This window comes from Pinus tabuliformis, chromosome Q (genome assembly GCF_031772625.1).
Source record: "Pinus tabuliformis cultivar Carrire ecotype Pingquan chromosome Q, CPIR1, whole genome shotgun sequence".
Classification (NCBI taxonomy): domain Eukaryota; kingdom Viridiplantae; phylum Streptophyta; class Pinopsida; order Pinales; family Pinaceae; genus Pinus; species Pinus tabuliformis.
Genome location: NC_142296.1, coordinates 98,604,617 through 98,618,651, shown reverse-complemented (window position 1 = coordinate 98,618,651; position 14,035 = coordinate 98,604,617). Strand labels below are relative to the sequence as shown.

The window sequence follows — 14,035 nt, the reverse complement described above, 5'->3', positions numbered from 1 at the left end:
TTAATATTAATATGATTACCCCTCTTAAAAAACACACACACACTTAACAAGAAATAAAACTCGATTCTCAAATATAATCTCAATTCATCAAATGATGTTACATAAACAATGCTAAACCTTCTTTTACATAAACACAAACATAAAATTCATAAAGGAAAATGCTCCATTCTCTACAAGAAGCTCAATTCATCAGATATAATGCTATATGAATAAAATCTAGTCTCACTTCATAAAGTTCAAATATGTACTCACTCCACAAAATTGGACTTCTATTTGAATATGACGCTTGCATCCTCATTAAATTTATTCACCATAATATTTTGTATTCCAATAATCATATAATTGATATACAACTACATTATAACAAAAGTATAAAATATTTATAATTTATTTTAATCATAAATTGATATTCTAATTCTATAAGATATAGTTATATGTTGGTTTTTTTTTTGGTGATTGGAGAAATTGACAACTAGGTAGACTTCATACTCACATGACACAAGGTTGATTCTAACATGTACCAGTATAACTTCTAGGTGCTTAATGTACACCCCTTCGGTAGACACAAGTAAATTAGGGGGATTTGAACCTCAAATCTCATGGTATATAACATTTCATTATCACAGTGATTGCTAATTGAACCGGTCTGAGGAGCTTCACCTCAAATAAAAAAAGACATGTGGTTGGGATTTGATCCACTTATATGTGCATGGGTCACAAACCATTTAATATACTCTCTTTAGGTGTAGCCACACGTTCAACCACTACCTCAAAATGTCCCATGGCTCTAAATTAAACCCTCATAAAAATTAAACCTTACTCATTAATAAAAAACTCCTCACATTTCACCTTATAATCCAACCCCTTTAAACCTATTTTTATCCCATCTTTTTAATAAAAAAAAACACTTTCCATATTTTATTTTTTTAACGCCTTGAAAAACACCAGCATTAATGAATTATTAACCTTTCACAAATTTAATAAAAAAAATCACAATCCATAAAGTTATTTTGTGAGTCAATTATTCTTTGCAAAGATATGATTCCTAGTCAAATAATAAAAAACATCACAAATAGAAGTCTACAGCATTAAAATATAAGTAAATGCTTTACCAAGAAATTTTGAACAAAGTTGTCCAATATGTTCCAATGGATCAGCATCACAACGCAACGTATATCTTAAATAATATAATATTCGAATAAGAAAATTTCCCATAGGATAATAATTAAAAATTATGATATAATAATTATATTTGTCACGCACCATATGTATAAAACCTGAACAAGGAAGATGATATAATAATTATATTTGTCCTTCTCGAGCTTTTTGAAAGCTGATGCTTTCTGTTTTGGTTTACTCGCAAACGAAGCACATCTCTGGTTGGTTTTCTCTCTTTTTCAAAATCTCCTGAAAACGAATGGAACCATAAGGTGTTTTAGTCCAGACAATCCTTCACTTAAACACATTCTCATTGTTTTTCTTGTGCCTCGGATAACTGGTTTGGCTGGAGAGCGCCATGGATAACAATAACCACTGGAGGAGCGAAGAATGCAGACAGAAGATTATCAATAATATGTACTTATTCTACTCACAACAGCCGTCTTTCTTGATTATGTTTCTTGCCACGAATTCATCAAAAAAAATTGTTAGAAAGAATATACAGTAAATGCTTCAAGAACTGATTATTATTGTTGCCCATGCTTCAAAACCCAATGAATTATCTTGTGTGTTTGATAATTGATTATAGGTTTCATGGGTTTTGGCGCCTCTAGCCAAGTATATTGGGTTTACTGAATAGCAAATTAGGGTTTAGTTTGGTTAGGGTAGCAGGCCCAGTAGGCTTAACTGCGAGATCAGCGGTGTTTATCTTTATCTGCAAGTTTTGAATCAGGTCTATCAGATACGTTTAGAACCATGCTATATACCCCTTTTACCCAACATATGAGATGGTTAGTGATCTACATGAATCCCTAGCCATGGATTTTGTTAAGTCAATTTACCTGATTGGTATGTGAACTCGGTCTTGTAGGCTTTAAGTTGAATTTTTTCAAAGCTGTATGATTTTAAATAAAGAAATATCGGGTTTTCTAAGGTTGTAAAAGTTCTTGCAGTTGATTGGATTGTCAACATAAACGATGTAAATAGGTTTATAGTAAAGAAATACCGGGTTTTCTATGGTTGCAAAAGTTCTTGCAGTTGATTGGATTGTCAACATAAACGATGCAAATAGGTTTATAAGGCTATGCTTTTGTGTTCAGAGTGGAGTGCCTTCGGAGACACTGTCCAGCACCGACAGGTCCAGATAGCATGAATGAACTTAAAAAAATTACCGTGCGGTTCGAGCAAAAGGTTTATACAAGTGCTACAAATCAGGTGTGCCACTCTTGACATTTGGATTGTTCCGACGTTTCTCAGTTTCTTCTGGGGATAGTCGATTTTATCATTTTTTCTTTCTTTTTTGTTACCTTGAAAGTGGAAATGGTACTGATGAACTACGTTCTGTCTTCTGAATCGAGGGCATCTTTAATAACTGTCTTGTCTACAAATAAGACTATAAGTTGTCCGTTCATACAATGCAAGCTGTATTGCCTTTTAATACATATTGTTTTACTGGTTGGTTCCAATAAAGGATTTCTTTATGAAGGATATTGACGTGCTTTCTATGCTTTGCAGCAAGACTATCTACGAAGACTATCTCTGAAGATGCTATCATTAGAATCAAAAGCCAATGCACCTCTGGGAAATTGTTCTCCGGGTAGTTCTTCTGGTACCCCCCAATGGCCTCTAAATAGTTAAATAGAGTTTTATGTCTTTTCATTATTTGCTTAATATGTACAGCTAAACAAAATTTGTTTTAGTGGCATGATTGAAAATATATATTATTCTGTTTTATTTAATTTTAAATTTCTCTCTGTATATGTAAAGAGAGAGATTTTCTCTCTTCAGTTTTTGGTTTTTCTTTGCCACAGTCACATTATAGAGCAAATATTATGCATCAATTGATTATATTTTGGTTAGACCATTAGCTTGTGATCCAAACAATTTTGGTCAAACTTGATCAAACTTAATTGACAAAAACAATGTTACTAAAGGTTGCATAATATCTTAAGAAGATCTTAGGACATTCCATGCTTGTTTTCTTCTTTGTTAACCTGCATCCATATAACCACTGCTTGATGAATATGAAGTTGAACATATGGCACAAACATCTTGTTGGGTACTCAAATTGCACTCGTGTATCAGTAGTTGGCAATGGTTTTCTCTGGAAGAATTTCTGTGTTTTTCTTTTTGTTGGATTTTGAACATTAAGAGTAAAACTGCTACCACCCAAAGTGTACGTGATGATGAAAGCCCAATCCAAAAGGTGCAATCCAAGGGGCAACCTTTAGGAAGGTCACCATTGCCACCTCAACAACCTATCCTCCGCACTTTGGGCTGGCCCTCCTCCAGCTCAAAGGGATTCCTTACTGGGATTACTAAGATGAAGCAATGAGGCACAAGGTGAATTTGAGAGTAGCCTTAGTAAAATGGGGTTTTCGAGTTTTTTTAGGGTTTTTTTGGAATAAGTGATGGAGGGACTTATAGATTAGTGCCAAATCCAACTATGGTAATGGAGTCAAGGTGAATCAAATGGCAATGAGTTCAAGAAGAAGCTCTCCAAAGGTTGGCCTATCTTCTTCAAGGATTAGGGTTTGAGACTAGAACCAAGAGGAAGGATAATTCCTCAACCAATTAAGGTCAACAATGAATTCAAGGTCTACAACAAGGAAACCTTCAATGGAAAAACACTCACCATGCAAAATCAACCATGACTTGAAGGAATTACTTAATACTTCAGCCAGGGAATCATGTAAAAAGACAAAGCATGGTAAAAAATACTCACCAAACCATGAAAGGAAGGAGGACAAACCCTATACTTCTTCCTTCCAAGTGATAAAGTTATCCTTCAATGGATTGATCTTGAAAGGCTTGTACGAAACTTGGACATTTCACATCAATCCTTACGCACCAAATAAAACTAAGCAAGAGAAGCTTTAGGAATTGAGAACACTCACCCACAAAGAAAAGAACCTTTACATCATAAATGCTCCAAGAAAGATATGTCAGTTAAGCTCTAATGGGAGGTAGCTCTCAAATATCAAACCATGAGTGAAATGAGGAAGTGGACCTCTTTATATAGAGTGATGCTCAATTTCCAGTACAATAAAATAATAATATCTCATGTGAGTCCTTAGATCCAGCGTAAGAAAAGTAAAATTTAAAAATTGTAACTAATTACTCTAACAAAACAATAAAATGAAAGTGGTCAAGCCACATGTACAATGAACAAGATGAAGTGAAGCCCCAAGAGAGGGAATTCCCCTTGAAACAAGTCTCCAAGCTGCCACATTGGCCTGCAAAGGTCCTTAATATATGCAGATCAGTAGACAACCTCATCCAAAGTGCAGGTCTTCACTCCTAGGAATCCTCCAAGGTGGTTGAATGGGCCTCCAAGGTCAAATATGCCCCCAAAGTGGTGGCATAAACCCTTCAAAGGGGGTGGATCCTCCAAAACAACTACATAAAAGTGTAATATAATGCTCCATAACCTCCAAATTAGTATCAATATGATGGCCCATGCCCATACCTTAGGTCATGGCACCTTCATGAAGCATAGGAATGACTCTTCAAGTCAAAGACTAGTCATAAAACGTCCAAACAGCCATATCGACGTCCCCATCAAAAGTGATTGCTACATCATCCCTTCAAGTGTTAGTCACTTAAGTGTGACCCCTTAGTGTCATCCAAAGTACCTCACTATTGTCATATGGTTGTCAAGTGTAGGTTGGCCCTTTGAACAAGTGGAAATTCGCTCATAAAATTACCAATGAAGAGAGTTCTCAAGGAAACTCCACATGGCATGGATAGATGAGGTTTATGTGTAAATAAATAGCCTCAAAGGTACCTTAGAGGGTGTGACGTATGCCTTAGGATACATGAGCTGCCTTGATAAGTGTGAGCTACCTTGAAAAACATGAAAATGACAAAAAATTAGAGTGAATCTATTGCCCAGGAAATGTCACTCCATGTCATCATAGCCCTCCTGCTCATTCGTATCTATGAATGCAAGTAAATATCCCTACCACCAAAGCGTAAAATACAAGGTGTTAATTTTAGTTAACAATGGTATGTTCTATGCTTAGCACAATTACTTCAATGTACTTTAAGCAACCCAATGACAATTTCTAAATTAGTTTCCAATAGCAATCACATTAACCATAAATCACATTCACAGTAACTGTAGATAGAACATAAAATAAAATGCAGAAGACAAGCCAAGACAAGAGGACATCAAATTTGGCGAATGCCAGGGAAAAACCCCAATGTGGGGAAAACCCTTTGACCAATTCTTGTTATTATTATATCAAATGTTCAGTAGAGAGAGAGTACAAAAAGTCAAAGTTGACTTGCCAAATCAAAGTCAAAACAACCTTGTCAAATCTGCAGTCAACTGCAGTCAAACTCAGCCCTAACCAGAAAGTCAAAGATGGTCAATGCAATTGCTAAACTTCTCCTTTGAAGCTCGGTCAAAGGCAGTGAAACTCGGCCTCCTGCAGTGGTCAAAGTTAGCCTAAAACAATCATAAAATCTGTGGTCAAACTTGGTCAACCTGAAGTCAATCCTATAGTCAAACAGGCCCGCGGTCAACGCAGGTCAAACAACCTATAAAATCTCGATTTTTGTGCCAATTAATGCAGCATGGTCAAATAGAGTCAAAACCTCCAAAATCGCAGCCAAACCTGGTCAAACAGTCCCTAGTCAACGCTGGTCAAACTTCAGTCAACTCTTGAAATTTTCGGCCCTGTACTTGAGTCTGAAATTCATACTCCTTGCCACACGTGTGAGAGAAAGAGAATGCCCAATAGCTGTACGAACCAATGAGAGAAGGAGAGAGAAGAATGTGTGAGTGATGATGATGCCAAATATGGTGAGAGGTCACTTGTATTTATACAAGTCGTTGAGGGTGAAGTGACATCTCTATTGGGCTTCATGAGCCTACCTGATGATGTGGCGGACTTGAACAATTTGTACATGTGTGGGCATAAATTCAAAAGCACATTTCTGCTTGTCCAAATTTGATGATCTTTAGGTCGATTTTGGTCCTCTTGAGAAGAAGAATTTAATGCAATCATCATCTCCATCAAATGAGCTGTCTAAAGTGGAATTTGGCCCTAGCTTCCAATTGTAACACTCCCTCTCAACTAGGGAGAATTCCACCTGCCAATCCATCCATCATCATCGATCATCATGCCATCCTGTTGTCATGTACCATCTCTGTATCTCATCTCATCTCTGCTCTGCTAAACACTGATATGAATAATGAAGAAGAATCGATCAAGAGTGAGTCGCAAGACCTTACTACTCTCCATTGACAAAGGCCAGTCCAGAGGTAGAACCTCAATCAGACTTGATCCCAGATCAAGTTGTTGAACACCATGCATCCTAGACATAGGGAGTACGATAGTACATGATGTGTCCATCGGTAGTGCTATGGTCCCTATCCACTTTTCCCAGCTCATTGGCTAGATGAGAGGTACTTCCCATGAGTCCTGGACTACATGGGTAGGATGTATGCTGGGGCATCAACATGAGAAGGTGAACCACTCATCCTGCTCATATGCCATAGGAGAAGCCGAACCACTTATCCTATGCATATGTCAATCGTAGGGGAGGGTGAACCACTCACCTTACACACATGTTAACCATCATGGGGTGTCACAGGGGAAGGTGAATCACTCTCCCTATACACAATGCACCAATAAGGGAAGGTGAACCACTCACCCTATGGTTGCTCATAGCTCCAAGAAGTACCCCAAGCCCTGAGAAGCTCCTAGAGCTCAATGTCCAACTCAAGCGGGACTCTCATGGGAGGGTCTTTCCACGACTCCAAGTCTCTCTCGGAAGGCTAAGAATTTGACCTTCCCTAAGGGCTTCGTGAGGATGTCTGTAACCTGCTCATCAATGCTGATATGCTGGAGCCTTATTGGTCCCTGTTGTACCATATCCTGGTACATGATATCAATGTGCTTGGAGTGGTCGTGGAACGCAGGATTCTCTGAAGGGCAAATCCCACTCTGGTTGTCGCAGAAGATCATGGTGGTATTCAGCATGTGCGTCAATAGCTCATTAAAGAGCTTCCTCAACCAAACAACCTCACAATAGGCCATACTAGCTGCAATGTATTCGGCCTCGATGGTGCTTAAAGCAATCGATTTCTGCTTCCTGCTCATCCAAAAAATTGAAACAGACCCCAATGAGAAGCAACATCCAAACGTGTTTTTTCGATCCACCACATTGCCAGCCCAGTTAGCATCAGTATATCCATGTAGCCTCAAATTCCTGACAGTGTATCTCAGTCCATAGTTGATTGTGCCACGAAGATATCTCAAGAGATTCTTAACAACAATCCAATGTATGTGATGAGGCTCGACCATAAATTGACTCAACGTATTCACAACGAAGTATATGTCTAGACGAGAGTTTACTAAGAACATCAGGGCCCCCATAAGTTGTCTATATTCAGAGGGGCTTGCTAATTCGGGCTCAAAAACACTACCACATAGCTTCTTAAAGTTGAGTTCAATTGAAGTGGACACATACTGCAAACCACCATCCCACATCTCTCGAGCAACTTCACAATGTATTTTCCTTGAGAAAGGAAAATCTCACCTGGCTTTTGCCAGACCTCCAAGCCTAGGAAGTAGTGCATTAGTCCTAGGTCCTTCATCTCGAACTCGAAAGCCAACTCCCTCTTGCATTGATAAATGAGAGGGTCTGCACCTGTCAGAAAAAGATCATCTACATAAAGGACCAAAATGAGAGGCACGTCCTTTTCAACCTTGAAGTATAGGTTAGGATCAACATCACTCCTTGTAAATATCAGTTTCATAAGATAGCTATCAATCCTCTCATATCAAGCTCTAGGGGCTTGCTTCAACCCATAGAGGGCTTTCTTCAACCTGCATACGTGTGTCCTTTGATCTTGTACTTTGAACCCCTGAGGTTGTTCCAAGTAGACTTCCTCCTTAAGCGAGCCATGCAAGAAGGTAGTTTTAACGTCCATTTGATGTAGGTTCCATCCTTGAGTGGCAACAAGAACAATAATAGATTGGATAGTGGTATATCGGGAAACTGGTGCAAATATCTTGTCATAGTCCACTCCTTCCTTTGAGAGAAGCCTTGAGCAACGAACCCAGCGTTATACTTTTCAACAGTCCCGTCAGTTCCGTGTTTTATTTTGTAAATCCATTTAGAGGTGACTACGGACCTGTCCTTCGGTCTAGACACCACATCCCAGACATCATTTTTCATGATAGATTCATGCTCCTCATTTATCGCACCCTTCCAGACTTGGTGCTTTACGGCTTCTTCGAACGTACATGGCTCAGTTTGAACAATAGTTATCATAGCAGCTAAGTACCCTTGATACCTGTTCGGCTTCTTACTTTCATAGAATGTCCCTCTTGGAGCAATATGTCTTTTAGCATCTTCGAGAGTATCTTTGAGCCACAAAGGTCTTTTCCTTGAGGTAGAGGGATCACCAGGAGGTGGATCAATGGGATCCATCGGGCCTTCAACATCGGGCATAGGCTCATTTGTCGGAGGTTCATCTTGTTTTTCTACAGCATCATCATTATCCTTCCTTGGAATGGGGAGATCTTTGGCTTTCCCAAGGGCAGTGTCTTCATCGAAGGTGACATCATGGCTTACTTCCACATCTCTTTGACTAGGCACATAGATTCTATATGCCTTTGAATTTTCACTGTAGCCCACAAATATACCTTTCTTCCCAAATGCTTCCAACTTGTTTCTTTTCTCTTTAGGCACATGAAAATATATAGGACAACCAAAAATTCTAAAATGAGAAACATCAGGTTTCTTACTAGAGAAGACCTCCTTAGGAGTCTTGAAATCCAATGCTTGATGCAGGCTGCTATTTCGAACATACACGACAGTGTTGACAACTTCTCCCCATAAGAACTTTGGTAGACCTTGATCATGGAGCATGGCACGGGAGGCTTCCATAATTGTTCGATTTTTCCTTTCAACAACTCCATTTTGCTTAGGAGTGTATGGAACGGTTGTCTTCCTCTTAATGCCAGCCTTTCTGCAAAAGTCATTGAATTCATTTGATTCATATTCGGTTCCATTGTTGGTCCTCAATATTTTGATCTTCTTCCCTGTTTGATTTTCCACCAAGGCTTTGAAAGAACAAAACCATTTGAACACTTCATCCTTCTTCTTCAAGAAATAGATCCATGTTTTGCAAGAGAAGTCATCCACAAAAATTTCATAGTATAATTATCCTCCCAATGATGTTACGGGCAACATACCAGATAGGTTAGAATGGACCAATTGAAGAATATCAATAGTTTGGCTTTCACTTGGAGGGAATGGTCCTCTTGTAAGTTTCCCAGTTGACAAACCTGACAAACCCTAGGTAAGGCTTTGTAATGTAAGTGGGCGAACCTTCGGTACCATAGCTCAAATTGAAGTGAAGCATCACAAGTCAAGGCTCCCAAAGGACTTCCTCCAACTTGATAGTTTTTGTTAATTTTAGATAACAATGGTATGTTCTATGCTTTAGCACAATTTAATTCAATGTTCCTTATCAGCGCAATGACAATTTCCAATTATTTCTAGCGGCAATCACATCAACTTAAACACATTGATAGTAAATGCAGATAGAACATAAAAACAAGCGCAGAAGACAAGCCAAGACAAGAGGACACAAGATTTGGTGGATGCCAGGGAAAAAAACCCCAATGTGGGGAAAACCCTTTGATCAAATATTCTTATGATTATTCAATAATTCAGCAGAGAGAGAGATTACAAATACCAAATTAACTTGCCCAAAACAGTCCTGTCAAAATCAGCAGTCAACAACAGTGAACTGCAACCCTAACCAGAAAGTCAATGCTGGTCAAAGCAACACCAAAATGTCCTCCAAGCAGCTCGGTCAACAACAGATTAATTTGGCCTTCCAAGAGAGTCAAATTTAACCCAAAACAGTTCAGTCAACCTAGTCAAAGGAGAGAGAAAACACTGCTGAAATTTTTGTGGTCAAATCTAAAGTCAACCCTGGTCAAATTGTCCCAAACTCCTCGATATCTGTGCCAATAAATGCGGCCTCCAAAAATCGAATTTCCACCCTCAAAAACGAAGTCAATGCTGGTCAAAAGAGCCTTGGTCAACGCTGTTATGTTTTCTTGAAATTTTATGCCAGCAAACAATCCCAGAAATTCGGCCTTCTGCCACACGTGTGAAGAAGAGAGAGCTGCCTCCAAGTTGTACGAACCAATAAAGAGAGGAGAGGGAGAGATGTGTGATGTGATGAGTGATGTCCAAATGAGGAGAGAGGTCACTCCTATTTATACACTTTGTTGAGGGTGAGGAGACACATCTATTGGGCTTTGAGCCTACATTTGACTGAGGCCGACCTTGACAATCTGTGCATGAGGGAATAAATTCAAAATTCCATTTCTGCTTGTCAGAATGAGATGATCTTTATATCAAAATTGGACCTCTCGAAAAGAGGAATCCAATGCAGTAATCATCTCCATCATATGAACTGTCTTAAGGTGGAATTTGGCCCTAGTTGTCAATTTTAACACTCCCTTATAAGTAGGGAGAATTCCACCTGCCAATCCATCTGTCATTATCATGCCATCTTGTCATCATGTACCATCTCTGTCATCACTGCCCTGCTCTGCTGAACCATGAAGTAATAATGAAGAAGAAGTGATCGAGAGTGAGTCATAAGATCATACCACTCTCCATTGACTAAAGTCAGTCCTTGATCCCAGATCAAGTTGTTGAATACCATGCATCCTAGTCATAGGGAGTATGGCAGTACACAATGCGTCCATCGGTAGTGCTATGGTCCCTAACCATCTTTTCCCAACTCATTGGCCAGATGAGAGGTACTTCCCATGAGTCCCGGACTCTATGGGTAGGATGTGTGCTGGGGCATCAACAGGAGAAGGTGAACCACTCATCCTGCTCATATGCCATAGGAGAAGGTGAACCACTCATCCTATGCATATGTCAATCATAGGGGAAGGTGAACCACTCACCCTACATACATGTGTCCTGGTAGGGGAAGGTGAACCACTCACCCTACACACATGTCAACCATCATGGGGTATCACAGGGGAAGGTGAACCACTCACCCTATGGTCACTCATAGCTCCAAGAAGTACCCCAAGCCCCCAAGAGCTCCCAGAGCTCAGTGTCCAACTCATACGGGACCCTCATAGGAGGGTCGTTCCACGACTCCAAGTCTCTCTCGGAAGGTTAAGAATTTGACCTTCCCCAAAGGCTTTGTGAGAATGTCTATGACCTGCTCATTCGTCCTGATGTGTTGGAGCCTTATTGCTCCCCGTTGTACCATATCCTGGATAAAGTGGTACCTGATATCAATGTGCTTGGAGCGGTCGTGGAACACGAGATTATCTGATAGACAAATCCCATTCTGGTTGTCGCAGAAGATCACAGTGGTATCTAACACGTGCTCAAATAGCCCACTGAAGAGCTTCCTCAACTAAACAATTTCACAATAGGCCATACTTGCAACAATGTATTTGGCCTCGGCAACGGATTTCTGCTTTCTGCTCATCCATGATATTGAAGCAGACCCCAAAGAGAAGCAACACCCAGACGTGCTCTTACGATCCACCACACTGCCAGCCTAGTCAACATCTGAATAGCCATGTAGTCTCTGTGAAAATTCGAGAATCCCCGAATCACTACTGCAACAAACTGATATTACTTCTCCTACTTGTTAATCCATGCAAGTTATTTACTGTGTTCTACTGTAAATATCGAAGTAAATACAACTGCAACCTTCACAACTTTAAATAATATGCGGAAACAAGAATCTGAGCAAGAAAGAAATAACACACACAAGTGACATTGTTGTTTTTGGACCAATGTCCCCAGAAAAACCCAATGTGGGAAAATCAGTGCAGCAGCTGAGGGTTTGTATTATTAAGCAATGATTCTTGAATACAATTTTTGGATGCCTTATTGGATATCCAATACAAAGAATCTGACTAATAGAGAGATGAGTGAGATATACCTCACACTTTCATTGGCGATCCAGTACTGATTCAGCCGCTGAGTGGCTAGCCCCTAGCTGCCTTTGTACAGTTTCCGCGCAATCACTGCGCCGCTCTGCGTCACAGCTTCTGGGAATTGCGTCACTCCTTCAGGCTGATCGATTTGCCTTTGGAACTTCAACTTTCTGCCCTTTCGGTCTCACACCCCAGCTTCTGGCTCTGGAACTCGATTCTCCAACAAATTTAATGTCTCCTCTCAGGATTTGCGTTGCCTCAGCGTGGCACTATGCTACCCAGTGTGGCTCTGCGCCGCCTCTTCTGGATCTCTCTCTGCCTCCTCTGCAATGTATCCCCGGATCAGGAAATCTTCCTTCGGAAACTATCCCTGTTCCTCACTGCAAGAAATCACCTCGATCACTTCTCTGGCAACTGCTGCGTTGCTCTTTTGAGAAAATCGATCTTTGATCTCTCACCCGATGTGTTTTCCAAATGCCCATCAATCCTCTTTTTATAGTCTTCTCATTGAGTAACCAATGGCCCAAATTAGATTCTAATCAATGGCTTAGATTATTTTGGCTTGATCCTCGTCTTCTGCTAGAAGTTTCACCCCTAGTTTAATTAATACCCTTTAATTATTTTAATTTCCTAAGTTTAGACTTAGGCACCCATTAAAAACAATTAATTATCTTAATAAAACTGTCTCCGGGTGGAATTTCCCAAAACGATTTTTGGGTATTCTGGAATACACGTGTCCTAGCCTCCCTGCAAATTTTGAGGCTTAGAGCACATCCGATGCTACCATAAATTAACACTCCCTCTTAGCGAGGAATGTGCTCTAGTAACTTGCTGAAGCATCAACCTTCTCTGTAACATCTCCCTCTACGCTGCTGATGTCTGACATCACTGCCCACCAACTACTGTGCAAATACTGCATCCTTGTTGCTGTTGGCCTTGCCACTGCCAACACTGCATCCTTGTTGCTGCTTGCCCTGCCACTGCCAACACTGCATCTGCACTGAAACCCTCTCCTAACGCTGCTGCTACTGCAACAACAACAGAAAATCATCCAAAATTACTGAATGGTGTTCAACATGATGGATCTGTTGTTAGAGTTCTGATTGCTACTAGTCTTTTCGTTGACCCTCTGAAGCCTTTGCATCGCTACTGACTCTGCACTGTACCAACTGCATTGCTGCCATCTCTGCTCTACGCTGCTCAGTCTCTGGTGGTCCTAGCCACTGCAACTGTCACTCCGACACTCCTCTGCACCAATTGACACTGGTCCATCCTGCTACTTTTGATATGGGGTCTCGTAACAAGGTATTGATCCAAGAGGTGGACTCCTCAAGGATCCTGCCCATCTGCAGTTCTTTCGAACTACAATACTAGATCACCCCACCTCTCCCCTGGAGGTATCTGGGCAATCATGGCAAACTCCTCCTCCTCGATCTTTGCGGTTGTAGCCTGTGGATCATGTTTCTTGTCCTTGCCCTTCTTCTTGATCTTTGAGGCATCTTTCTTCTTCTTCCGCTGCCCCTTTGATGCAAGGGATGCATTCTCTTCCTCCTCCTTGGGCTTCGTCCCACTGTTGTTGCTGCCATCAAGTTTACACTTGACTAAGTCTCGCCTCATCTCTTCTTGCTGAAGAGCGGCCCACATCCCTTCCCAATCCGAGAATTTCTCTCTGCTCGGGATACTTTGGACAAATACTTGCCATTCTTCTGAAACTGAATTCAGGGCCAACCTCACCATCTCTGTAAGCTGAGGTGTTGATCCTACAACTGCCAATTGATCTTGGAGTTCCTGAAGCTTTGATAGGAATGGATCAATGCATTCCTCTTTCTCCATCCTTGCTGATCTCAACTTCTCCTCCAAGTACATCTTCCGTTGCTCGAAAGATCCTTGATATAGCCACATCTCTTTGGCAGTCCCTT

The 14,035-nt window shown here is 40.5% G+C and overlaps 1 protein-coding gene across 2 annotated transcripts in view; it reads left to right on the top strand.

Annotated features, from left to right (window-relative positions):
- The first annotated feature begins 1,304 nt into the window (after nucleotides 1-1,304).
- LOC149218418 (uncharacterized) overlaps nucleotides 1,305-14,035 on the top strand; it is an 89,143-nt gene continuing 76,412 nt past the window's right edge. Inside the window, exons 1-3 of one of the 2 annotated variants that reach the window (XM_089383962.1) lie at nucleotides 1,305-1,575; nucleotides 2,259-2,373; nucleotides 2,674-2,755. In XM_089383962.1, the coding sequence (XP_089240088.1) occupies nucleotides 1,517-1,575; nucleotides 2,259-2,373; nucleotides 2,674-2,755 (256 nt within the window). In that variant the 5' untranslated portion in view covers nucleotides 1,305-1,516. Of the gene's footprint in view, nucleotides 1,576-2,258; nucleotides 2,374-2,673; nucleotides 2,768-14,035 lie in introns of both variants that reach the window. The other variant, XM_089383960.1, reaches the window with a different exon arrangement.